This window comes from Stegostoma tigrinum, chromosome 23 (assembly GCF_030684315.1).
Source record: "Stegostoma tigrinum isolate sSteTig4 chromosome 23, sSteTig4.hap1, whole genome shotgun sequence".
Lineage (NCBI taxonomy): Eukaryota > Metazoa > Chordata > Chondrichthyes > Orectolobiformes > Stegostomatidae > Stegostoma > Stegostoma tigrinum.
The window spans coordinates 14,298,450-14,326,242 of record NC_081376.1 but is presented as its reverse complement, the minus strand read 5'-3'; the positions used below and the strand labels follow the sequence as shown (position 1 = coordinate 14,326,242).

At 43.2% G+C, this 27,793-nt stretch overlaps 1 protein-coding gene across 3 annotated transcripts; it reads right to left on the bottom strand.

Moving 5' to 3' along the window:
* Nucleotides 1–536: 536 nt before the first annotated feature.
* dhrs7b (dehydrogenase/reductase (SDR family) member 7B) lies at nt 537–26,105 on the bottom strand. 3 transcript variants are annotated; one of them, XM_059653925.1, is made up of 8 exons: nt 26,016–26,033; nt 25,150–25,239; nt 15,489–15,664; nt 9,039–9,154; nt 7,407–7,617; nt 4,158–4,250; nt 2,236–2,388; nt 537–1,309 (listed from the first exon to the last, which is right to left on the bottom strand). In XM_059653925.1, the coding sequence occupies exons 2-8, from the start codon at nt 25,176–25,178 to the stop codon at nt 1,104–1,106; spliced, it is 984 nt and encodes a 327-aa protein (XP_059509908.1). In that variant the 5' UTR covers nt 25,179–25,239; nt 26,016–26,033; the 3' UTR covers nt 537–1,103. The 3 variants fall into 3 exon arrangements, with proteins under 3 accessions (XP_059509908.1, XP_048408650.1, XP_048408651.1); XM_048552693.2 differs by lacking the exon at nt 25,150–25,239 and having other exon boundaries at nt 26,016–26,105; XM_048552694.2 differs by lacking the exons at nt 25,150–25,239; nt 26,016–26,033 and adding an exon at nt 17,026–17,049.
* Between the last annotated feature and the right edge of the window lie 1,688 nt (nt 26,106–27,793).

Sequence of the window (27,793 nt, the reverse complement as noted above, 5' to 3'; positions counted from 1 at the left end):
GAACCCAAGCTGGACACTTGGACACTGCATCTGAATCGCAGGTGAGACATGTGTTTGCCTCCCTCTTTTCCCCCATACTTCCTGTATAAATTCTTCACTTTAAACTTTTCTTGTTGACTCTGTCAGACAATTTAATGAACTTTCTGTACTCCTGGAGCTGGAACTATTGTCATTGTGATTTAAAATTTCAGATTGTCATGGCATTTTGATGTGTTGTCTTACACAGGGATTTTAATAAGCAGGGGGGAAATCAAAAGTTCCACTCCAAATTCCTCCAGCAATTGACAGAAAGCCAAGAGATCACGATGACTAGGCATGCAAAATAAAAAGTGGAACTACATTAGACTGTAATGTCATGTTATCTGTTCTTCCCCAACCCAACCTCATCCATCTGCAGAAATCAACGGCTAGCATGGCAGGGATATGCCCAGTCTGTACGGTTCAGTGTTGCATTTCAATCCTATTTAGAACCAATTTCACTTACACAAACATGCATGCATCTGAGCACAGTATCCAAAGTGGCTGCTTCTTAAATATCAATTTTTTATCCATTATCTTTATTAGTTTCACAGAAATTAATACAGTGAAGTCTAGTAAACAGATTTACACATAACTTCAGATTCATTCGACAAACGGTTTCACTGAGGCTGCAGTAACCACTCAATCTGACTGCTTTCTGGAGCAGACATGACAACAGAACAAGGGGGACTAAGATTGTCTGAAGGATATAGTTTCAGTCCCCTCCACTTTGGACAGGTTTGGATGTTCCCACCTGCTTGTGGTTCAAGCTCAACACCTGTGCAAAGTATTTTCAGCTTCACACTGACATTAAACTAGGTGAGCTGTGAATACAACGTTATACTGTATATTCGTTCTGCTTTTATTTATCCACAATGTAGGTTTGGAAAGGTTTCTTTGATCTCATGCTTAATATTAATTTATCCTGATTTCAGCAGTTTTAAAAAAAAAAAGTTCAGGAGATATGTTTGGAAACAAATGTTCAGCAGTCAGCTGTAGTACCCAGTTGCTCAAGAATGGCACCAACAAGCCTTAACAGTAATGTTCATGGAGGAAAAAGGTAAGTTAGGGGACCCAGGACAAGGTTAATTATCCTTCATCTTGCGCTCTTTCTTAGCTCTGGCTGCCATAATAGGAAAGAAGAGACTTGGAATCAAAGTTCGCAAGTAAACTGCGGCCGTCGGCAGTAATCCAGCTAGCAGGACATCCTTCCTCCCCCTGCACACAGCCCTGAGAACAGCTTCAGCAACAACGCAAGGTTCGTAGCCTTCTGCTGTTTTCTTGTCCATCACTGGTTTCAAAAGAAGAAAAACAAGTCAGTAAAATGGGCCTGGTTACCTACTCATAACATTTCTTATGCAGTCTTTCCGATACATCACTGTCAAATTCAGAAACCAAGCTATTGGGCTGAGGATCGACGTGCAGAACGTTAGAGGTCTAAATGGCATACTGTTCCCCCTTTTCTTAGATTGAGAGCAGGAAAGACCAGCAGATAAATCAAGCAGGAAAAGAACAGACACACTTATAACAAGACAGATGTTTCATCTTCCCAGTATCTAAACAATGCTCTACCACTCTCCATAAAATGAAGCTGATCAAAATCTCTTCACTCTACCTGAAATTGCTCCATTCATTTTATAAAAAATAAGCTCATTTGATCTGTGTTGCATCCCAGAGCAGTAATGCCTTTTGTAACCTCTTTCATGTTTTCAACCCTCCAAGATCTCTCTTTACACAACAGTGGCCTTTTTTGTGTATCCTCACTTTTTTTTCTTTGACCACTGGTAACTGTGCTTTCAGCTGTCTTAACAGCTCTGGGATTCCTTCCCTAAAACCCTCTGCTTCTCTATCTGTCCTCTCACATTTCTTAAAAGCAACCTCTTTGATCTTCTGCAGATTAGTGTCAACTGTTTTCCCGGTAATTTTCCTGTGAAATAATTTGTGACTTCTTTTAAAATAGTTTTTTTAAAATGCTATATCAATGCAACTTGTGGTTGCTTCACAAAGGATTTGGCCTAGAAGGCAATATTTTTAGTTATACACAGAAAAACTTTTATAGAGAATGAACCTGCCATCTTGTACCACTTAAATGATTCCTTGACCCCCATTTATCCCCTCAAATTCTTACAAATATTGACATTATAGACATTGGTACTGACCTATCTGTAAATGAGATCCTTGCATAATACAAACAGTTCAAAGTAATTAAAAGCTTACCACCATACTTGGATCCATTCCCAGTCACTGCGTTCAGCGAAAGGTTGGTGCGGATATATCCTGGACTTATTACAGTCACCTTAACTCCATACTGCTCCACCTCTGCACGTAGACAGTCAAAGAAGGCTTGGGTAGCATGCTTAGATGCTGCATCTGAAACAAGAAGTCAGAAATTTCCAAATGGAATTTGATCAAAAGGGGAAGGTATCTCAAAATTACCTCTGACTAAAGGCGACAATTATAAGGCATCAATACGTTGTATTTTATTAATATTTATACTGTAGGAAAATATTTACTGAAGGGAACAATGCACCAGTGCAAGAAATGGCCCAGATTTTTCATAATTACAGTATCTGAACAACACAACCTGTAAATTAATGCACAAATTGACCAGTAGTTTGTGGGGAAGGTTAGATACATGGTGAATCACTATTCGCCACAGGCTTCATGAAAAGTTGTAGCTTGTCTTTACCCTTCCTGAGCTCCTTGAAGTTGCTGCACTTTCACATTGTCCATTAAATGTGATTTAAATCTCAAAAGTGAAGATGTATTTTGTTTCCACAGAATTATGTGATAGTCACTTGTAACAATATTGTCCCCTGCTACAGATAGATTGGTGATGACGGAGCTAAGTACGTTTTCCCTTGTTGTCGGTTTTTTTCAATTACCTGCTACAGGCCGAGTCTAGCAGCTATGTCCTTTGGAACTTGACTAGCTTGATCAGTGGTGGCAGTATCAAGCCACTCTCCATGACAGAATATTGACTATACTCTGGGTGGGGGATTCCAATGTCCTGCCATCCTCAGAGCTGCTTCCAAGTGCTGTTCAAGATGAGTATTGATTCATCAGCTGAAGGCAGTATGGGTATGCTGGTAGGTGGTAATCAGCAGGATTATTTGTGACTGACTTGATGCCATGAGACATTACGTGGTCTAGAGTCAATGCAGAGGACCCTTGTACCACTGTACCACCAGCTGCAGTGGGTCTGTCCTATCAGTGGAACAGGACATGCTGAGGGATTGTGGTGTCTGGGGCAGAGTCATTCACTTGAACTCATGCTTGCAGACTATGTCAGCTACCCCGGCCATGGGACAGTTCTCCTAATTTTGGCACAAGCTCCCAGATGTTGGCCAGGAAAACTTTGCAGTGTTGATGGGGTTGAGTTTGTCATTGTTGTTTCTGGTGCTTTTATTGATGTCGGGTTGTCTGTCTGATTTTATTCTTTTTGTCAGACTACATGGCAGCTGGAAAGAATTGAATGGCCTGCTAGGTCGTTTCACAGGACAGTTTACAGCCAATCACATTGGGTCTGGAGTCATGTGCAGGCCAAGATCAGGTGAGAATGAATTTTTTAGCAAATGGTTTACAACAGGTGACAATTTTTCCGTCATGAGGCTAATTTTGTTTTTAATTCCATCATAAGTGGTGGGATTCGAACCTATTACCCTGGATCACTGGACTATGGGTACCACAATGCCACTGTACTCCCTTAATGTGTTACTTAATCACACTTGTGGATGAAATACCGCATATACAGGGGTAGACAATAGCCTTGTGGTATTAACATTGGACTTGTTAATCCAGAGATCCAGACAACATTCTGGGGACCCAGGTTTGAATCCCACCTTGGCAGATGGTAGAATTTGAATTCAATATTTATCTGGAATTAAGAATCCAACAATGATTGTGAATCCATTCTTGATTGTTGGAAAAACCCATCTGGTTTAGGGGAGGAAAACTGCCATCCTTACCTGGTCTGGCCTCAATGTGACTCCAGATCCACAGCAATGTGGTTGACTCTGAACTACCCTTTGGGCAATTAGGGATGGGCAATTAATGCTGTCTAGCTAGCGATGCCCCTCGTCTCGTGAATGAATAAAAGAAAAATAAGTACAAAGTGATAAATGCTTCACCATACTTACAAGCAGATCGAAATGGGATTGCTATTTTCCCTTGGACACTACTAATCACTGCAATATGTCCACTTCTTCTCTGCACCATGGAAGGCAGAATGGCTGTAACATTAAGTGACTGACATAGAATTAAGGCATTTCATGACTCGCACACCAACCAGCAGCTCTTGACAGTGAATCTAATACTTGGCTGTGGGGATCATTAACCATACAGAGCAGACTCTGAATAGTGGCTGGTATAAAGAAACAATGCGCTGAGACCTTGGTTCAGGCGACAGAAAATTCTGTAGCAGCTCCCCAGATATTACAGCAATTTTGTCCTGTGTGCAGATGAGTCTTACAAACCAGTTTCCCTCCAAGCCACACATCATTGTGAATTGAAACTAGTGTACGTCACTATTCCTTCACTGCCACAGTGTCAAAATCTTGTAATTCCCTTTTCTATACATCACTGGGTGTTATTACAACACCACAACTGCACAGTTCATCACTATCTTTTTAATGGCAATTAAAATGGATAATTACCTATAAAATATTAGCATATTAACTGAACCCCTCGAAGAACCCATACATGGACCATTCTGTGGAATCCATTGTTGTTTAATGATCAAAACCAAAAAAGAATATCAAAAAATATCAACTCTTAGCTTTTTAGGTTATCAAAATATTTTGCAGGCATGACTTTAAACTGAACAACTTAATTCCATTTTACTATGAGAAGAAATTTTTGTTGTGTTTCTGGTGATTGAGCACCATCTAGTGACTATCCAGAGTAAAACAGCAGAACTCCACTGTTTCAGATGACCTCAATGGACTTTATTTATTGTCTGTGGCTTGGCAAGCACACTCGGATTGCCGCACACTCGTACTTTTCGTTCCCATTAGGGGCTCCACATTTCTAGCAGGAGACTGCAGGGGTCAAGTCCGGGCTGGGGCGAATGCCAGGAGGGACTGGGGATGAAGGGGTCTTTGGGGGAGGTGTTGTTGAGGTATGTGTGTTAGGTTGAGTTAGACTAAGTATTTAATTGTCTAACTTTCCCTGGGTAACTACTAATTGAGGGGGGGGCGGGTAGAATCTCTGAATTCTCTGATTTAAATGGTCTCTTTAGGACAGTTCCAGTTGTATGGAAATTGCCAATAGGAATCTTCAATTTTCTGGGCAATTCCATCAGATTCTGCTACATCTGGGATTCCTCAGGGTCCTGAAGTTCAATTCCCATGTATACTGCAGAAGCAATTATCTGACCATTGGAAAATCTGGTCAAATATGTTATTAATTTATTTTTCTCTCTAAAACCGGTTGATCCATGTTGATTTGCAGTTTCCAGCTATCAGAAAAATGTTGGTGCTTGTTCAATTGCTCACTTCAGCATGAAAATGAACCCCAACTCTTACTAACTAATTGATCATGGACAGCATCCTAGCGCAGCGCAATGTCATCTCATTTGACGTGTATAGTCCTGCATTATGTATCCACGGATAGCAAATGGGAACAGGAACCTTGGCTGCTTTTAACTCAACTGCATCCCTCTCCACCCTGCACACGTGAACCCGATAGCCAATAAAGCACGCAAAGCCTTTTAGCAATAACAGTGGAGGGGCAATTATTGGTGAGGATACCACAAGTAACTCCCTTTCTCTTCCAACCAGGACAACTTTAATGTCCATCTGACAGGGATACTGAAGCTTTGATTTTACATCTCATTTGAATGGCTACATCTCTGACAGTGCCCAATACTGAAGTAGGAGCGTTAGCCTAGATTAATTATTGAAGTCTGTAAGACTAGAACCTACAACCATCTGACTCAGAGGTTAATGCACTACTATTAGATCTCTACTATTGTTGCATCTGGCTGAGATCAACTTTTTCAGCACTGACAGACCAAACATTTTCCTCATCTTTTAACAGTACATGGACTAGCCAGTGGGGAATCTGTTCGATGTGACAGTGATTAAATCAGAGTTGTAACTCAGAACATTTAGTCACTGTTCCAACAACAGGAACAAAGCTAATGCTTTACATTTACCGAAAGCACAGCATAAAGAGTACATGTTATATACTAACACAATAAAAATGCTGAGACAGATTGCAGGAGAGGAGCTTTTTCAGCTGTAGTCCAGTAGATCATCTCTTGTCTTAGTAAGGGAATCAAGTGTTATGGAATAAGACATGAAACTGGAGTTGAGGATTATCTAGATTGACCATGATCACATTGAATGTCAGAGCAGCCTTGAAGGGTGAATGGCCTTGTTTTGCTCCTATGTCTAATAGATCCAGTGTGTTCAATTCCACTCTTGAGACTGGAGCACAACGTCTAGGCTGGCACAGCACGGCAGTATTGAGGAAGTGCTCCATTGTCACATAAATGATAAGGAACTTAGGCCTCAGTTTGTCCTCTCAATTGAATCTAAAAGATACCACAGTACTATTTCCAAACAAAAGTGTAAATTCTCCCAAGTGTCTTTGCCAGTAAGTATCCCTCAATATCAAAATCGGAATATTTGGTCATTATCACATTAATGTTTGTGATACCTTGCTGTATCCAAATTCGCTGCTGTATTTTTTTTACAACAATAGCTTCATTTCAAAAGTATTTTCACCGTGTTGTGACAGCCTGAGATCATGAAAAGTGTTAAATAAATGTAGAACTTATTTTTCTCTCTCTCTCTCTTCTCACACTGCCAGCTTCTGGACTTAGCTGGCCCTTCAATGAGTAGAGGGTTGTCTTAAAGAACATGAACCAGCTGCACTTCATCCCAGGTCCTTTCCACATACCGCTTCCTGGCCTGGTTATTGAATGATGCTGACAGAGAATTGACAAGAGATTGTCCCCATTCTCTTACTGTATAGCCTTGGCATCACGGAAGGGACACTGAATGGGGAGGAAATGGCCTAGTGGTATTATCACTAGACTATTAATCAAAGACCCACATAATGTACTCTGGACACTGGTTCAAATCCCACCATGACAAAATCTAGAATTAAGCGTCTAATGATGATCATGAAACCATTGGAAAAACCCATCTGGTTCACTTACTTCTTTTAGGGAAGGAATCTATTATCCTCACCCGGTTTGGCCTACATTTGACTCCAGACCACTGAAATCTGGTCAACTCTTAACTGCCCTCTGGTGATTGGGAATGGGCACTAAATGCTGGCCTAGCCAGTGATGCCCACATCCCGTGAATAAATAATAAAAGAACTCAGTATAAATAATAAAGAAAGACCCTCAGAACTGAAAGCTAACTAGATGATACCTTTTGTTAAAGCAACTGGTCCAAAATAGTTGGTGTTCATCACATCTTTATCAACATTTATGGCAGTGTCCAGGATGTTGCCTCGGTAACTGATCCCTGCATTATTAATGAGAATGTCCACTTGGCCAAAGCAATTGAGAATCTCCTGTGCGCTGCTGTTCACTGTGTCCAAGTCAGCCAGGTCAAAGGTCACAATGTGAGGTGTGTGTGTCTATAAACAGAACCCAGATACACAGTGAGGAAATGAAATCACACATCCACTTTTGCATTCATTAGACTCAACTGGGACCATCAGGAAAAACTAAGAATGTGTTGTAATTGGGCTGCAATGAGGATAGGACAGAGCTCCACGCAAACACACAACAGCCACGAGCCCTGGCACTAGATTGGCAGCACTGGGGGCTCACTTGAAGAGTGCTAAAATTGAGGCGGCCAATTAAGAGTCAACCTTCAGGGAAAACAACTTTGCAAGTGCAAGATTGGTTGCTGTTCATTTCTAATGCCAGGATCCTGAAGTTCACAGGAATTGCAGCCCAAAGTTTCACACAGCCAATGACTGCGTCTGCACCGACCGACACCGCTCCTCCACTCTTGCTTCCATCCCACTGGTGAGAGTTTACCTCCAACAGGGTGTGTTGCCTGATGTGGTAATGGTCATGTTATCTCCCATAGGTTGAGAAAACAGGCTAGATGTTGTGGTATTGAAGAATCTATCTTATTATAACTACCAATTACTGTGCCTGAAGTCTGGACTAACATTAAGCTGTGAGGCTACAATAGGGAGGCATGCTTTCATTAGTGTGTAATGCTTTAAGTGATCTGGGGTGAGATGGAGTATAAAATTCCTTATACCCTCAGATCACATGCTGTGATGCAGTAATGATATCATCAACAGATCCCCCAACAGAATATCGACAGTGAGATGTGACACAACACCATTAATATGAACATTCTAATCCACAAACCACTCCATGATCTTACCACAGCATTTCTGTTGGTCACTTACTGACACAGCTACTCAAACATCATGAGTTGCACATTTCACAAGCTAGCATCCAACTGCATTTCAGACACATACAAGTGTTCATCACCACTGCTGCTGTCACTATTTGAGCAAAATCACTATTTATACATCTGATTCAAATTTACTTTATTTCTTCTTGTCTGGCTAGCCTGGCTCACTTGCTGTAATACTCTGATATATACACAGTTAAATCCACATCAGTCTGGAAGATGAGCTAAAACTCATCCACAGTCTCAAATATGTTACGGCACTCCAAAACACAACAATAATGTGATGTTGTACAGCCTTTGAAACTCTTTTTTGTGGGTCTGGCAGATTTCATAGCAGGGTACATGGAGTGAACAACCCAGAAACAGGTCATTCAGCCAAAAGGTCCATACTGCAGGACGTCCTCCTACCTCTCCTTCATTTAACCCCTTTAACATATTCTCCTTAAATATTTCTGCACTATCATTCTCAACCACTCCATATGGCAGCAAGTTACATTCGAACCACTCGTGGATAAAGATGTTTCTTTTTATTTTAGCCTTTTCTTTATTTTTACGATTCCTGTTTTGGAACAGTCTAACAGACTTAAGTTATTACTTATATTCCAAAGAACAGTCTACCTTTCTCTTGTTAGTCACCATCCCGGTTAGCTCCGTCACAAGTTCCTCCAGCTTCTGCTTGTTCCGCCCACACAATACCAGCCTAGCACCAGCTGCATGGAAAACCCTGGCACAATCTGATGGGGAGAGCAACAATCATTGGAATCAGGTTCAACCACAACAACGCTTACATTTATATAGAGCTTTTAGTGTAGCACAATATTTCAAGGCACTTCACACGTTAACAAACCAAATTTGGCACAGATCCATGTAAGGAAATATTTAGACAAACCACAACAGAGTTGTCAAAGAGAGGTCGAGAAGTTCAGGAAGGGAATTCCAAAGTTTAGGGCTAAGGCAGCTGAAAGTATGGCTACCGGAGTGACTAAAATGCTCAAGAGGCTGAGGTTTTCTGTGTGAAAGCTAGAATGAGGAATGCAGTGGCCAATCTTTGAATCTTCACTTCTCAACTGTGGCATCATCTATCGGGGTCCGGGTGCTGGGAGGTGGTTATCACACTGCACTCTTAGATCTGTCCCCTGGGGTCAAAATCTCATGCAGTTGTAAGGATTCATTGTGAAATGAGACAGCATGGCACAGACAAGATGGGCCGAATAGCCTTTTTCTACGTTGTCTCAATTCTATGAACCTGTGACTTGGGCCAGCTTTCAACCAATTCTTCCCGTGATGGTGCTGACTTGGCAAACTCACTCAGAGGGCTCAAACAGAAAGCTCAGATGTACACAAAGCTTGTCTAATTTGGGGGTTAAGCCCCATTATTAACAGTACAGTCACATGAATCTTCAGTAACATCAGATCTGTGGTACACCTTATCCACAAGGATCGGGTCCTGAATATTGGCAGCAAAAGTGAACACTGCAGTTCAGTTTCTCAGCGCTGATGTCCTCCATGATGATACGGGTAACAACCCACAGCACATTCAAACACTGGTTAGGCCTGAGCTTAGAGTCATAGAGCTGTACAGCACAGAAACAGGCCCTTTGGTCCAACTCATCCATGCTGACTAGATATCCGAAATTAATCTAGTCCCATTTGCCAACATTTGGCTCATATCCCTCTAAACTCTTCCTATTCATATACCCATCCAGATGCCTTCTAAATGATGCAATTTTCTCAGGCAGTTCATTCCATACATGCACCACCCTCTGTGTGAAAAGATTGCTCCTTAAGTCCCTTTTAAATCTTTCCCCTCTCACCTTAATCCTATGCTCTCTAGTTTTCAACTCCCCTATCCCGTGGTAAAGACCTTGACTATTCATCTTATCTATACCCCTTATGATTTCAGAAACTTCTATAAGGTCATCCCTCGACCTCTGACACTCCATAGAAAGTAGCCCCGGTTTATTCAGCATCTTCTCATAGCTCAAACCCTCCAACCCCAGCATCGCTCTTGTAAATCTTTTCTGAACCCCATCAAGTTAACACAGAAATGTAGAAAATAGGTGCAGGAGGAGGCCATTCAGCCCTTCAAACCTGCTCCACCATTCAATACAAACAAGGCTGATCATGCAATCTCAGTATCCCATTCCCACTTTCTCTCCATACCCCGAGATCCCTTTCGCTGCGAGGGCCACTTACAGCTTCCTCTCGAATGTAACCTAATGAACTGGCCCAAACAGCATCCTATGAGAGAGAATTTCATAGATTCACAACTTTCTGAGTGAAGAAATTCTTCCTCATCTCAGAACTGAATGGCTTACCCCTTATTCTTTGACTATGACCTGTAGTTCTGGACTTCCCCAACATCAGGAACATTCATCTCACATCTAGCCTGTTCAGTTCCAACAGCATTTTATAAGTTTCTATGAGATCCTCCCCCCAATTCTTCTAAATTCCAGCAAATAAAAGCTCAGTCAATCCAGTTTTTCCTCATATATCAGTCCTGCTATCCCAGGAATCAGTCTGGTGGTGAACCTTCACTGGGCTCCCTCAATAGCAAGAATGTCCTTCCTCAGACTTGGAGACCAAAACTGCACACAATACACAAGGTCTGACCTCACCAAGGCCCTGGATAACAACAGCAAGACATCCTTACTCCAAAACTCTCATTCTCTCACTATGAAGGCCAGCAATGCCATTAGCTATCCTTACTGCCTACCACACCTGCGTGTCAGCCTCCAGCAACTGTTCCACCAAGACACCCAGGGGTCTTGCTGCAGCTCCCCTTTTCCTAAACTGCCAGCATTCAGATAATAATCTGCCTTCCTGTTTTTGTGGATAATATCTCATTTATCCACATTAATTCCATTTGCCAAATATGTGCACACTCAGCCAGTCTGTCCAAGTCACCCTGCAGCCTCTTAGCATCATCCTCACAGCATACACTGCCACCCAGCTTAGTGTCATCTGCAAATTTGGAGACATTGCATTCACTTCCTTCATCCAAATTGTTAATGGGTATTGTGAACAACTGAGGTCCCAGCACTGAACCCTGTGGTACCTCACTCACCACTGCCTTCTTCTCTGAAAAGGACCCAGTTATTACAGCTCTCTGCTTCCTGTCTGCTAACTAGTTCCCTATCCATGTCAATACATTACTTCTGATACCACGAGCTTTAATTTTCCTTACTAATCTCTTGTGTGGACCCTTGTCAAATCCTTGAAAATCCAAATACACAACATCTACTGATTCATCCTTGCCCACTCTACTGGTCGCAGCCTCAAAAAATTCCAGACAAATTGTCATGCTGACTAGGATAGATTCTGTCATCACTTTGCGAATGCTCAGTTATTACATCCTGTTAACAATATCTTTCCTATAGCAGGGAGAGCAGAACTGAACGCAGCATTCCAAAAATGGCCTAATCAATGTCTTGTACAACTGCAACATGACCTCCCAACTCCTATACTCAACGCACTGACCAATAAAGGCAAGAATACCAAACACCTTCTTCACTATCCTGTCTACCTATGACTCCACTTTCAAGGAACTATGAACCTGCATTCCAAGGTCTCTTTGTTCAGTAACACTCCCCAGAAACTTCCCATTAATTGGATGAGTCCTATCCTGATTTGCCCCACCGAAATATACCACCTCACGTTTATCTAAACTAAACTCCATCTGCCACTCCTCGCCCATTGGCCTATCTGATCAAGGTCCTGTACGCTGAGGTAACCTTCTTCATTGTCCACTACCCCACCAATTTCAGTGTTATCTGCAAATTTACTAATTACTAATTCCTATATTCACATCCGAATCCCTGGCTTCCCGTGAAGTTCTAGGGTACATTTGATCTAGTTCCAGGGATTTATCCACAATTATGTGTTTTAAGATGTCCAGCACCTCCTCCTCTGTAATATGGACACTTTTCAAAATATCACAATTTATTCCCTGAAGTTCTCTAGCTACCATATCCTTCTCCACAGTAAGCATGCTGCAAAATACTTGTTTAGTATATCACCCATCTCCTGTGGTTCCACACACAGGTGGCTTTGCTGATCCTTAAGGGTCCCTATTCTCTCCCTAATTACTCTTTTGTCCTTAACGTATTTGTAAAAATCTTTGGATTCTTCTTTACCCTATTTACCCCAGCTAACTCAAGCTCCTTTTTTGCCCTCCTGATTTCCCTCTTCAGTATACTCCTACTGACCTCATACTCCTCTAGGGATTCACTAAAATTATGATCAATTGCCCCAAAGTGCTCCCCCACTGACACCTCAGACACTTGCCCTTCCTTATTTCAAAGAGTGGGTCAAGTTTTGCTCCTTTTCTAATAGGTACATCCATGTATTTAATAAGAAAATGTTCTCGTATACAGTGAACAAATTCCTGTCCACTAACACTTAACACTATGGCAGTCCCAGTCTGTGTTTGGAAAGTTAAAGATAACTGAGCTCTCCTCACAATTTGCTTCTCAATTTCCTGCTGACTACTGTAGGGTCCATAATACAATCCCAACAAGGTGATCATCCTTTTCTCATTTATCAGTTCCACCCAAATAACTCCCCTAGATGTACTCCCAGGAATATCCTCCCTAAGTACAGCAGGAATGTTATTCCTAATCAGAAATGCCACTCCCCTTCCTCTGTTGTCCCCTTCTCTATTCTTCTATGTCTATATCTGAGAACATTAAACTGCAGTCCTATCCCTCCCTGAGCCACATTTCTGTAATTGCTATGATATCCCAGTCCCATGTTCCCAACCATGCCCTGAGTTCACCTGCCTTACCTGTTAGGCCTCTTGCATTAAAATAAAAGCAGTTTGATTTATCAGACCTATCTTGTTAGCTTTGGTCCTGCCCACGTTGACTATTGGACTTGATCCTTTTCCTAACTGCATCAGCCTCAGACTGATCCCTTTTCTCACTGTATCTCTGAATCCCACCAGCTTTCCCCCAAACCACCTTACTAGATTAAATGCTCCTGGTGGCTCCAGTAAATCTCCCCAGCAATATATCAGTTCCCTTCCAATTCAGATGCAACCCATCCTTTTTATACAGGTCACTTCTACCCCAGGTGGCATTCCAATGATCCAAAAATATGCATCCTTCTCTCCTGCACCAGCTCCTCAGCCACATGTTCAAGCTCCTACTCCTTTTCCTACTTTCACTAGCATATGGCACCGTGAGTAATCCAGATATTACTACACTTGAGGCACTGCTTCTTAACCTCCTCCTTAATTTCCTTTATTTTCTCCTCAGAAGCTCATCCCTTTCTCTGAAGTGTCCTTTTCTGGGCACCACACTTTCGGAAAGATGGTATAACTTTGTGAGGATACAGATGAATTTTACAAGACTTGCACTCGAAATGAAAAGCACCAGTTGCATGGAAAGATTTTTAAAGAACTTTGATTATTTGCCTCACAGCAGAGATACTTAAGCAAAGATTTAACACAGGTGTTCAAGAAGAATTTTATTAGAGTAAAATATTAATAAGAAGAAACCATTGCCATTGGCAGAAAGGCTGCTAATAAGGGGATACAGATTTGCAAAAAGAACCAGAGGTGAAACCTGAAGAAGATAAATACAGGGAGGCTTGCCATTTGGTACAAAATTATCTGGAAGATAGGACACAGGGGGTGGTGGTGGTAGGTTGCTTGGAGGCCTGTGACCGGCGGTGCGCTGCAAGGATTGATGCTGGGTCCACTGCTTTTTGTCATTTATACAAACGATTTGAATGTGAATATAGGAGGTATCGTTAGTAAGTTTGTCGCTGACACCAAAATGGATGGTGTAGTGGACAGTGAAGAATGTTACCTCTGAGTACAATGGGACATTGATCAGATGGGCCAATGGACAAGGAGTGGCAAGTTGGAGTTTAATTTAGATAAATGTGAGGTGCTCATTTTGGAAAGGCAAATCACAGCAGGACATATATACTTAATGGTAAGGTCCTGGGGAGTGTTGCTGAACAAAGAGACCTTGGTGTGCAGGTTCATAGTTCATTATAAGTGGAGTCACAGGTAGACAGGATGGTGAAGGTGTTTGATAGACTTGCCTTTATTGACCTGAGCATTGATTATAGGAGTTGGAAGGTCATGTTGCAGCTGCAGGTTAGGCCATTTTTGGAATACTGCATTCAACTCTGGTCTCCCTACTACAGGGAAGACATTGTTAAACTTGAAAGGATTAAGAAAAGATTTACAAGCAAGTTGCCAGGGTTGGAAGGTTTGAGCTATAGGGAGAGGCTGGGGGCTATCTTCCCTGGAACGTCAACTGCTGAAGGGCGACCTTACAGAAGTTTATAAAATCATGAGGGGCATGGATAGGGTAAATAGCCAAGTCTTTTCCCCAGGGTAGGCAGTCCAAAACTAGAAGGCATTGGTTTAAGATGAGAGGGGTAAGATTTAAAAGGCACCTGTGGGGAAAACTTTTCATGCACAGGGTGGCGCATGTACGGAATGAGCTGCCAGAGGAGGTGGTGAAAGCTGATACAATAGCAATGTTTAAAAGGCATCTGGACAGGTATACGAATAGGAAGGGCTTAGAGGGATATGGACCAAATGCTGGCAAATGGAACTAGATTAATTTAGGATAACTGGTCAGCACAGACAAGTTGGATCGAAGGGTTTGTTTCCGTGTTTTACATTTCTATCACACTATGACTCTGTAATTTCTTTTGAGTCAGTGTGTCATTGTGATCTGCCTGAAAAAAGTGCTGGAAACAGATTCAATAATAACTTACAAAAGGGAATTGTATTCATAGGGAAATGAGGAAGGGAATTTAAGAAAAAGGAGCAGGACTAACTGATTAACTCTTTTAAACAGATGTGACAGACACTACGGTCCTCTTCAGTGCTATACAATAGAATAACAAACAGCAGCACATAAGTCATACACCAGCTTTCAAGGGGTTAGAACCACGTATGCATTATTTAAGGCAATGGCGGTAATCACAAACCATACTACACACAACTGGGGAAGAGCTAAGAGGGGAGGGAAAAGCTAAGGAGAAACTAGAACATAAATATGAAATGAACCGACTATTACATTCTCTGTGTTATTACCTTACCTTTACCGAGGCCAGAGCTCGCTCCTGTTATCACCACCACAGCATCTTGAACGACTGCTCGGTCCTTCATGCTCTGCAGCAGCCTGAATAAAATAATAAGGCCCACACTACCCAGCAGCAACGGCAGGATGTTTGAAGAGGTTATTTCCAACAGAGTCCCTTTGTATAGCATTTTCCTGGGGATAGGAGGATGTTTAAAAAAAAGCAAATCACTTGCCTTGCCTACTGATCACTGGTGCCAGAGTTAAAGGGAATATACTCTTGGAGGCATATTCTATCAGACATGAATATCCAGGATATCAAAACCAGCAGTGAATTTCACTGAACAGGAACAATTCCTTTGCTTTTTGATCAGTGCCTTGCAGTCTTAAATATCTAGTTGACAGAGAAGATAGGATCTTAGTTTGATCCGTCATCCGAGAGAAACCTCTGCAACATTGCAGGACTAGACTTTACACGTAGTTTTCTTTTGGCAAATGTTGCATTAGCTCGCCTGTCTCTAATTCTCCGCCCCAGTAGACAGTCCAAGCCAGAGAGGGCATGCACAGGGCATGATGGCATCATGCAGCAAACAGCTGTTAATTCTATTTTAAGTGCCTGAAGCCAGTCTCATCCAAACTTAGCTTTATCATCAGTCTCTGGGAGTTCATTTGTTTAGGGGGAGGCGGTGGGGGGGGTGGGGAACAACTTTGCTTCAAATTTACAGAATTAGAATGAAATTAATTCAATGCTGACCTCTGTAATCTCCTATCAACATATCTTCAACAGACATAAATCCCCCTGATAAACGCAGCCCGCAGGCTGTCCCAAGAGCAGGTAAGCCGTCCTTTAATGACACACAGTATAGATATGAGAGCTTTGGCTGCCCTTAATAGGAATGCCTAACTGTAACTAAAATACTTGAAACTCCAATTGACATTAGGCATACCAACATCTTTGTGACTCAATTTGACTATCAGTGTCGCTGCCATTAAACAGCTGTGATCCTCAAGCCAGGCAACTTTTGAATGGCCACTCTCAAGTTGTAATCAGAGCAAAGGGAGGCTAGAGGAAGGAGAAGGTGAGGGGAGTGACAGCATCTGGGAGTCAGCACAAATCAACACCTTTAGGAGGGTAAAAGGTTGACCTGCAAGAAATAAAACATTCTATCACCCTCACCACTGTGTTCACCTTTCCAGTCACTTGCACGTAGCAGTTTTGTGTTAACTGGACAACTTCTTAAATGAATAACAAGCACAGTAATCTACGTGAAAACCTCAATTCTGTCACGGGTTGGCCAAGAGATCATTCATTCACAGCAATGTGATTTATTTATGTTTTGTCTCAAGATTTCCTGTTCAGACCAGGGAGGAAGAGGCCATTGCCAGCCAAGGGGCCATCAGAAGAAACCGTGGGCCAGGGTGAAAGGTCTGCAACACAAGTGGATCAAAGTTGAGAAAGTGGGAAGTCTGTTTGTGAAAGGTCAGCGGGAACACAGTGGAGCAGACACAGGATGCAGACTGAGTCTGTGAATCATTGAGCATGAGGAAGTACTTACTTGGCTCTGAGATAAGCTCAGTCATGTTGTAATACATGGCAAATCTGTGCACAAGGAGAGGTCTTGCTTTCTTCAGCACCCTTCAAACATTACAAGAATTAACAGCAGTGAATCAGCTCATTTCATCCAAAAGTCCCACACCAGTGTTATGCTACACACACAAGCTTCCTCCAACCCTTCTTCAACTCACTCAGCGGCCATATCCTTCTAAATGATTGCACTTCTGTCCTTACTGAGCTTTCCTTTAAATGGGGTGATGTGATTCAGCTCCACTTCACCTTGTTTCACATTCTAACAATTCTCTACATAATGAATTCTGAATTCTATATTTGATTTATGACTGTATTGCAATTATGATCCATGGATCACCTTACATCCTTCCATTTACCAGCAAGAACGTATCCAATGTAGTTAACTGTTCCTCATAAACTCCCATTCTGTTTGCTCAATGATTCTAGTTGTTTTGTACAGCCGCCTTGTTTCTCTGAAGTGCTTGCAGGATTTATGAATGACTGCTTCCTTCACTGATTTTACTATCCTCCTTTGTTAAAAGTGTTAGCTCTCCGCTGGTCCCAGTGGTGTCAGCCATCCATCAACTTGTCACTATCATACATGGCTCTTTGCATGAACAAAAATAAGCCACTGATTATCACCAGGAACAAGGCATTTTCAGTCCCTCAGGAACTTTTACAGAGAACTGCAAAAAGCAGAGAGAAAGTTGTGTATTTGCAGTAACTGGAATTCAAGGAGCTTTCACGATGCACCAAGTCATTTGACCCAGTAGCTCAACTATTTGGCCATTGTGAGAATCGCAGTTAAGGCTGAGCTTATTCTTACGCATTTCCACAGGACACCAGGTTATGTTCAACAGGTTTATTTGAATCACATAAGTTTCAGACTGGAGCCCCTCCGTCAGGTGCAGTCCTACATCGGCACCTCCACATCATGTCCACAGGAGACAGCTTTAAGCTCTGTGACAGCTTTCACACCTCCTGGAAGTTGCAGCCTTCAGATTCCAGTCCAGGGATTTGAGGTGAAGGGAAACCAGAGTTCCAGCTCAGAATTCAGATGTGACACCCAGTGGAAGCATCAGGTCCAGTGAGTGCAGGTCACACCACTACATCATCTGGGTTATGGGAGGCCATAGATCCTCTCGCTATGTAGGACCAACCACCCCATCACCTGACATCTGACCAAGAGCTTGCAAATATTTCCAATACTATTTTCCATGGGATTCAACTGAAGATGCAAAAGACAGTCTCAGGTACACATTCACACACATATATCAATGATAGTACGTGGAAGCGAGAATCCTACTCCACTTTCCACTCTAAATGTGAGGCTTTCTGATCTGCTCCATGTTATTCAGTTCATGACTTTATCAACTTGACCAGCAGGTGGGGCCCTATCCCTAACTTCACGTGTTACATCCGGAACCTGATACTTTTAAACAGCAACACGCATCAGATCAAAGATCCAATTATCACTTCCTTCTATTATAGATACCTGAGCTGGTCAGTTTGCGTGACCATAAGAAATCCAGCTACTTAAATGTGCACTATAACTTAGCACATTTTCACTTCCACTAAGGAGGATGGTTAAATTGTTGTATTTACAATGGGTGAATAATTTGGGAAGGAATTTTCCCCGAAATCTAGTCTGAGTAGGGAAAACAGTTTCCCTTCCCTCAATGACATGAGAGTATCACAATAATTTTATAGCAAGGAAGCTGCATTGCTTTCATGGTCAGTTTTCTTGGGCTTGTGAACAAATTAACAGATAGCAGTCACTGAGTAAGTGGCTTCTGGATTGTTAGGCCAAAACCATGTCAGTGAAACTTCCATCCCTGCATGAAGTGGGTCATCAGGACTATGATACATGGAGTATGAAACCGCAAAGATTAATGCAGTTGGAGCGAAACAGAATGGCAGTGTCAGGCATCCTTCGCATCTAACCCCAAAACTCACCATCCACCACTGCTGTTTGATGACCAAAATAGGCAGAACACTAAAACATTCAGAGACCAGTGGAAGCAATTACCGGGCTGTTAGTGATTATAAACCAATGTCAAGAAGAAAACTGCTGGATGGTCATCCAGGTTCACACTTTTTAAGAAGTGTGACAGAAATAAACATGGACACAGGGGAGGGACAGATGGCACCTGTTATAAAGATGATTGAGAATCATTCCTGGTTGGCAACAGGTCTTTGTAACAAAAAACCCATTCATGAGGTATGGCCTTTGCTGGTTGGGCCAACATTTATTGTCCATCCCTCGTTTCCCTTGAGAAGGTGGTCGTAAGCTGCCTCTTTAACTGCTGTAACAATTCACTGTAGTCAGACCCACAGTGCCATTAGGGAGGGAGTTCTAGGACTTTGACATATTGACAGTGAATATATTTCCAAGGCAGGATGGTAGGTGGCTTGGAGAGGAATTCGCAGGTGATATCTGTTGCTCTTGTCCTTCTAGATGGAAGTGGTCATGGGTTTGGAAGGTGCTGTCTCTAAGAAGCTCTGAAAAGTTTCTACAATGTATCTTTTTGATGGTCCGCATTGCTACTGCAAATTATTTGTGGTGGAGGAAGTGAATGTGATACTGTTCAAATGGGCTTCTTTGCCCTGGACAGTCTTACACACTTGAGTGTTGTTGGAGCTAATCCAGTTGCGTTTCTGGTCAACAGTAACCTCCAACATGTTGATAGTAGGGGATTGATTCAAGGCAATGCCATTGAATATTTGGTGCTCCCTTGTTTATGGTGTTTCACTTCTTGGCAACTGCATGGTGCGAATATCACTTACTACTTGTCAGCCCAAACCCGGTTATTATCCAGGTCTTGTTGCATTTGAACATGTACTGCTTCAGTATCTGAGGAATCGCAAATGGTACAGAACATTGTGCGGTCACCAGCAAGCATGTGACCTTAAGATAACTTGGCCTTTGATGAAGCAGCTGAAGATAGCTGGGCCTAGGACACTACCCTGAGGTATTCCTGCAAAGATGTCCCGGAGCTGAGATGACTGATCTCCAATAAGCACAATCATAAATAAATGCAGAACTTAGAAGGAGACTAGAAGTTGAAGCTTTCATCTTGCTGTCATCAGAACTAGGATTCACTTGAAAGGAATAAACTTGAAAAAGAGACATCATTTTATACGGAATGAGAAGGGGGACAAAGCATCAGAAGGCAATGTTGCCCAGTTTGCAGATGACAAAGATATTTGGAGGGAAAGGTAGCATTAAGGAAGCAGGAAGGCTGCAGAAGGACTTGGACAGGCTAGGGAGTGGGCAAACAAATGACAAATGGAATACAACATAGGAAAGCATGAAGTTATGCACTTCAGTAGAATGAACAAAGGCATAGATTATTTTCTAAATGAAGAAAGACTTTGGAAATTTGAACCACAATGGGTCTTGGGAGGCCAAGTTCAAGATTGTCTTAGGGTTAGCATGCAGCTTCAGTTGGCAATTAGGAAGCCAAACACAAAATGAGCATTCATTTCAAAATGGCAAGAATACAAGAGCACGGACGCACCGCTGAGACTATGCAAGGCTCTGATCAGACTGTATTAGGATACCGTGTGTAGTTTCAGGCCCCCTTTAGAGTGGGCATGGAGATGTTTCCAAAAGTTTGAGAGACTAGGGCCTGAGGGCAGAGGTTCAGAGTAAATGGACAACACTTTACAACTGAGATGAGGAAGAATTTCTTCAGGTGGATCTGTGGAACCCATTACCACAGAAGGCCATGGAGGCTAAGTCACAGAGTGTCTTTAAGACAGAGATAGATCAGTTCTTGATTAGCAAAGGGATCAAGGATTACAGGGCGAGGGCTGGAGAATGTGTTTAAGAAACATATCAGCCATGATCGATTGGTGGAGTAGACTCGATGGGCCAAATGGCTTAATTCTCCTCCTGTATCGTATGATGTGAAGGGTGTTGAATGGTTGAAAATACAGAAAGAACAGCTAATTGTCAATTTCAATTCTCAAGCCAAGCAAGTAGATTCGTTCTAAAGGAGGGTCACTGAACCAGAAACATTGACTCTGCTTTCACTCCATTGATGCTACCAGGCCTGCTCAGTTTTTTCAGCAATTTCTGTTTTTGCTGAAAGTAGATTCAGATTGGTCTCTCTCTGATCAGTGCAAGACTAACAGCTTCAACTCTAGTCTCCTTATAGTAATATTTAACTACGATCACGTTGCCCTGTACCAGGTACGACTAACCAATGCACAGCCGTCATTCCCTCCCCTTCTTCCCATTGAGTCCAGTATTACCAGGGTTCATGGATGCCATACACAGTCAAATCTGGTCTTGATATCAAAGGCAGTCACTCTTCATCACCAATGGAATTCAGCTTTTTTGTCCATGAATGAAACAAGGCTGTGTTAAGGTCAGGAGCTGAGCTGTGCTGGTGGAACCCAAACTGATAATGCTAAGCAAGTGGTGCTTAACAGCATCCATTACAGATTCCAATATTTCACTGATGATCAAGACGGAACAAGTGGCAACTTAGTGGATTTGATTTCTTCTGCTTTTTGAGTGCAGGGCATACCGAGGCAATTTTCCACATTGTTGGGTAGATGTCAGTGTTGTAGCTGTACTAGAACAGCTTGGCTAGGGGACTGGCAAGATCTGAAGCATGTCTTCAGAACTATCATCACAGTATTCAGTGACTGATAGAAATGGATATTTTTAACTAGCTTGAAAGAATAACAGAGCCGGAAGAGAAAAAAAAAATCTATGTCTCTATGGTCCATTTTGAAATCAAATAAAAATCCAGAATGGTCAGCAAGGTCCTCTTTGCAAAGTACCAGGAAAGAGGAGCTAAATGAAAGCATTTGGAGGGAGTGTGTATGGTTCTGGTTGACACATGAAAGGATGTGGGGGCTTTGAAGAAGGTGCAAAAGGAGTTTACCTGGATTGGAATGTATTAGCCATAACAAGAGGTTGGACAAACTTGGATTATTTCGCTGCAGTGTCAGAGGCTGAGGGGTGACCTGATAGAAGTGTATAAAGTCATGAACCGCATGGATAGGGTGGATAGTTGGGAGTCTTTTTCCAAGTGTGCAAATGTCAAATACTACAGGGGCACAGGTTTAAAGAGAGAAGGGAAAGTGTAAAGGAGATGTGCAAGGCAAGGTTTTTTTACCTTGAGGGTGGAAGGTGCCTGGAATGTGCTGCCGGGGAGGTGGTTGAAGCAGATGCGATAGCAATGTTTAAGAGACATTTGGACAGGCACAGGAACAGGCAGGAACAGAGGGATACAGACCATGTGCAGGCAGATGATATTAGTTTAGAATAGCATCATGGTCTGCACAGACCTAGTGGGCTGAAGGGCCTGTTTCTGTTCTGTACTATTCTATGCTCTATGGGCTGTGACTGAGGTCCTGGCAGGGGGACAAATAGGGCAGCAACAAGGAACCTAAATCAGTAAAGGCTGGATTCAGGGTATGGTATTCAGGTGGATAAAATAGTGCAGGTTAAAGCTCAAAAGCAAACAACAGGGTATTTTAATTGTTAGAAATTGTGTTAAAAGCCAAAGCAAAAACTGGATGTAAAATAATCAAACCAAAGGAGATAAATAAGAAACATGTTTCAGTAGAATACTAATTATTTACACAAACGCAGTGTATGAAAAACAAATTAAATGAATAACAGGAACAAATTCAGCTTGAAGACTATGACACTCTTAAGGCTGGGAACTAAACAATGTATATTAAGTAATAACACCTAATGGTGGACAATCAAATATCCCCATCACCAATAATAGGGGAACCCAGTACATTAATGAAAAAAGCAAGGCTGGAGAATTTATAACCATCCGTCTCGACCACCTCCTAAAGTCTGCAATGTTACAGATGTCAGCTTTCAGCCAACTCAAATCATCCAACATGACATCAAAAAGTAGCCGAAGGAACTGGATACAGCAAAAGCTGTGGACTGACAAATTTCTGACAGAAGTACCAAAGACTTGAGCTCCAGGACCAAGGTGCAACCCGAGTCACACTATTCCAGTGCAGCTACAATACTGACATCTGCCTGACTATTTGGAAAAGTGCAAAGGTATATATATGCTGTCCACAAAAAGCAGGTAAAATGCAACCAGGGAAACTATTCCATCAGAGATAATAAAATGTGAGGCTGGATGAACACAGCAGGCCCAGCAGCATCTCAGGAGCACAAAAGCTGACGTTTCGGGCCTAGACCCTTCATCAGAGAGGGGGATGGGGAGAGGGAGCTGGAATAAATAGGGAGAGAGGGGGAGGCGGACCGAAGATGGAGAAAAGAAGAGATTCCCTGAGGTTGGTCCAGAGGGAGGAGGGTAACTTCTTCAGGTTAGGCATCCCTGGAAGAGGCTTCGCAGTGAGGTTAAAATAGTATCAGTGATAATGGGAACTGCAGATGCTGGAGAATCCAAGATAATAAAATGTGAGGCTGGATGAACACAGCAGGCCCAGCAGCATCTCAGGAGCACAAAAGCTGACGTTTCGGGCCTAGACCCTACTCTCAATCATCAGCAAAGTGATGCAAGTCTCGTTTAAAATGTTATCAAACAGCACTTGCAAAATAATAACTGGCAAACTGATACTCAATTTGAGCTTCGTCAGGATCATTTCACTCTTGACCTCATTACAGACATGGTCCAAACGTGTTTTAAAAAGCTGAACTCAAGATGTGAAGTGAAAAAGACTGCAGTTAACATCAAAGTGGTACTTGACCAAAAGTGGCAACAATGTGGCCTAAATAATTTTGGTAATTGAGAGAAATCTCTCCACTAGCTGGTGTCATTCCTAGCACAAAGGAAAATGGTTATTGTTGTTGGAAGTCAATCATCTCAGTCTCAGGACATTGCTGCATTGTCCTCTGGGTAGCGTCTGGGCACAACCATCTTTAGCTGCTTTATCAACGACTTACCCTCAATCACGAGGTCACAGACGAGCATGTTCACTGACAATTGCATAATGTTTAGCATCATTTGTGATACCTCGGATACTGAAGCAGTTCTGTATACAGCAAGATCTGGACAACATTCAGGATTTGGCTGATATGAAACATTATGCCACGAAAGTACCAACCAAATACTACATCCATAGGGGAGGCAATGGCCTATAGATATTATCACCTTACTGTTAATACATAAGCCCAGGTTATGTTCTGGGGATCCGGGTGCAAACCCAACCTTGGCAGATTGGAACTGGAATTCAATAAAAAATCCAGAATCAAAAGTCCAGTGATAACCATGAAAGCCATTGTCAATCCCTGAAGCGCAGTGGCTAAGAGGTGACCTTATAGAGGTTTATAAATTCATGAGGGGCATATGTAGGGTGAACAGGCAAGGTCTTTTCCCCGGGTGTGAGAGTCCATAACTAGAAGGTATATGTTTAAGGTAAGGGGGGCAATATTTAAAAGGGACCTAAAGGGCAACCTTTTCACATAGAGTGGTGTGTGTATGAAATGAGCTGCCAGAGGAAGTGGTGGAGGCTGATACAATTACAATATTTAAAAGGCGTCTAGATGGGTAAATGAATAGGATGGGTTAGAGGGATGTCGGCCAAATGCTGGCAAATGGGACTAGGTTAATTTAGAATATCTGGTCGGCATGGATGAGTTGCACCGAAGGGTCTGTTTCCATGCTGTACAGCTCCATGACTCTATAATTGTTGAGAAAACCCATCCGGTTCACTAATACTCCTTGGGAAGGAAACTGCGACCCTTATCTGGTCTGGCGTACATGTGACTTCAGACCCACAGCATGTGGTTGACTCTTAGCTTCCCTCTGGGATGGGCAATAAATGCCGGCCTGGCCACTGATGCCCTCATCCCATGAATGAATTTTTTTAAAAAGTGAATCTAATCACCATCCCTTGACAATCACTGGCATTAACATCAACATCTAAAACAGAAGTTGTTAGAAAAACTCAGCACGTCTGGCAAAATCCATGGAGAGAAATCAGAGTCAACATTTCAGGTCGAGTGACCATTGTCAAGAACTGGAATGGCATTAACATCACTGAATCTCTCACTATCAACATTCGTGGGGTTACTGTTGATCAGAAGCTGAACTAGACCAGACACATAAATATCACCAGGACTAAAACATTTCAAATTCTGAAGCAAGTACCTCACCTTCTGACAACCCAAAGCTTGTCCACCATCTACAAAACATGACTCAGAAGCGTGATGGAATACTTCCCACTTGCTTACACAGGTACAGCTCTGAAGAAGATCAACATTATCAAAATCAAAGTACATCATTCGATTAGCACCCTTAAGCTGAAACACTACCCCCTCCTCACCGCCCCCCACAACCACTGGCTCACAGTGCTAGCAATAAGTACCATTCACAAGATACACAACAACAATTCACCAAGGCTTCTTTGGCAGCACCTCCCATGATTCTACCACCTAGAAAGACAAAGGGCAGATACAGGGAAACACAACCTGCATGCTCCCCTCCAAACCACACACCATCTAGACTTGGAACTGTTCCTCATACAAGTCAAATGGAAATTATGTTACGAAGTAACACATGATGGGGGGAAGGAAGGGTTGGCATTGTGAGAAAGGGTTCAGAAAAGGCAGCCCCATGTCCAATCTGGTTGAGTGCTGCTGAAGAACATGGACAAGCCCCTGCAGGTGCTTCAGTGGAATAAACATGTTCAGACACATGAAGATGGCAAATGGTAGCCATCAAATGGCTGCCTGGTATCAGTCAGACAGGTGACCTAAGATACTTTGGTAGCTCTTTTGTGGTTGTGTCTTGTCCTATTTTACCACGTCAAAACTGCTATATAAATGTAACGGGCTCCTGAGAATGGGATCCCAACCCAATCAATGGGCAGACTCCATGAGTAGGGGCCACTGGACCCAGCAGCAGGAAAGGAGTGAACTTTAGGGCAGGGATGGGATAGGTCCATTAATCCGACTCCGCACGGCATTGGGCAGCATTTACCCACTGCAGGAATGCAGCTTCCCCACTGACCATCACTCACCTTCCCAGCGGAGACTGCATCCTCCCCAACCATCTGTCAATCGCGGTGACTGACAGCTCCCGCAGCCAACCGACAGCCGCGCCGCAAACGATAGCCAATCGAAGTGAAAGAATGGGCGGGGCCACCTCCCGGACATTGATTATCAACACACACGGGAACTGCGAAGAAAAGGCTTCCGGAGTGATCTCCCGGGCATTTGCAATTGATTCCGCCTCATTTTTTTTCTGTGATCTTCGTTTGAACAGTGTACATTTAAAAAAATTGCCTATCTTGAAGTTTGTGACGAAAAGTGTCTGGAAAAATCGGTTCAGGTGTAAATATAAGCAATAGTTGACAGGAAAGGAGCACACTTTGTGCTGGTAATTTATTATCTGCCTGATTGAATTAGAGATAATAAAATGTGAGGCTGGATGAACACAGCAGGCCAAGCAGCATCTCAGGAGCACAAAAGCTGACGTTTCGGGCCTAGACCCTTCATCAGAGAGGGGGATGGGGGGAGGGAACTGGAATAAATAGGGAGAGAGGGGGAGGCGGACCGAAGATGGAGAGAAAAGAAGATAGGTGGAGAGAGTATAGGTGGGGAGGTGGGGAGGTAGGGAGGGGATAGGTCAGTCCAGGGAAGACGGACAGGTCAAGGAGGTGGGATGAGGTTAGTAGGTAGATGGGGGTGCGGCTTGGGGTGGGAGGAAGGGATGGGTGAGAGGAAGAACCGGTGAGGGAGGCAGAGACAGGTTGGACTGGTTTTGGGATGCAGTGGGGGAAGGGGAGATTTTGAAGCTGGTGAAGTCCACATCGATGCCATTGGGCTGCAGGGTTCCCAAGCAGAATATCAGTTGCTGTTCCTGCAACCTTCGGGTGGCATCATTGTGGCACTGCAGGAGGCCCATGATGGACATGTTGTCTAAAGAATGGGAAGGGGAGTTAAAATGGTTCGCCACAGGGAGATGCGAGTGTAGGTGTTCTGCAAAGCAATCCCCAAGCCTCCACTTGGTTTCCCCAATGTAGAGGATGGCCACACCAGGTACAATGGATACAGTATACCACATTGGCAGATGTGCAGCTGAACATCTGCTTGATATGGAAAGTCATCTTAGGGCTTGGGATGGGGGTGAGGGAGGAGGTGTGGGGGCAAGTGTAGCACTTCCTGCGGTTGCAGGGGAAGGTGCCGGGTGTGGTGGGGTTGGAGGGGAGTGTGGAGCGGACAAGGGAGTCACGGAGAGAGTGGTCTCTCCGGAAGGCAGACAAGGGTGGGGATGGAAAAATAGCTTGGGTGGTCGGGTCAGATTGTAGTGTCGGAGGATGATACGTTGTATCCAGAGGTCGGTGGGGTGGTGTGTGAGAACGAGGGGGATCCTCTTTGGGCGGTTGTGGCAGGGGCGGGGTGTGAGGGATGTGTTGCGGGAAATGTGGGAGACGCGGTCAAGGGCGTTCTCGACCACTGTGGGGGGAAAGTTGCGGTCCTTGAATAACTTGGACATCTGGATGTCTGGGAGTTGAATGCCTTACCCTGGGAGCAGATGCGGTGGAGGCGGAGGAATTGGGAATAGGACATGGAATTTTTGCAGGAGGGTGGGTGGGAGGAGGTTTATTCTCGGTAGCTGTGGGAGCCAGTGAGCTTGAAATGGACATCAGTTTCTAGCTGGTTACCTGAGATGGAGACTGAGAGGTCCAGGAAGGTGAGGGACTTGTTGGAGATGACCGAGGTGAACTTGAGGTTGGGGTGGAAGGTGTTGGTAAAGTGGATGAACTGTTCGAGCTCCTCTGGGGAGCAAGAGGTG

Coding starts and splice junctions, on each gene's coding strand:
- dhrs7b (XM_059653925.1), bottom strand. CDS start 25,178: ATGGTGGACAAGCTTTGGGTTGTCAGAAG. Junction 15,665..25,149: donor AAGCTTTGGGTTGTCAGAAG/GTGAGGTACTTG, acceptor TCCTATCCCCAG/GAAAATGCTATACAAAGGGA. Junction 2,389..4,157: donor AATCCCATTTCGATCTGCTT/GTAAGTATGGTG, acceptor TTCTTGTTTCAG/ATGCAGCATCTAAGCATGCT.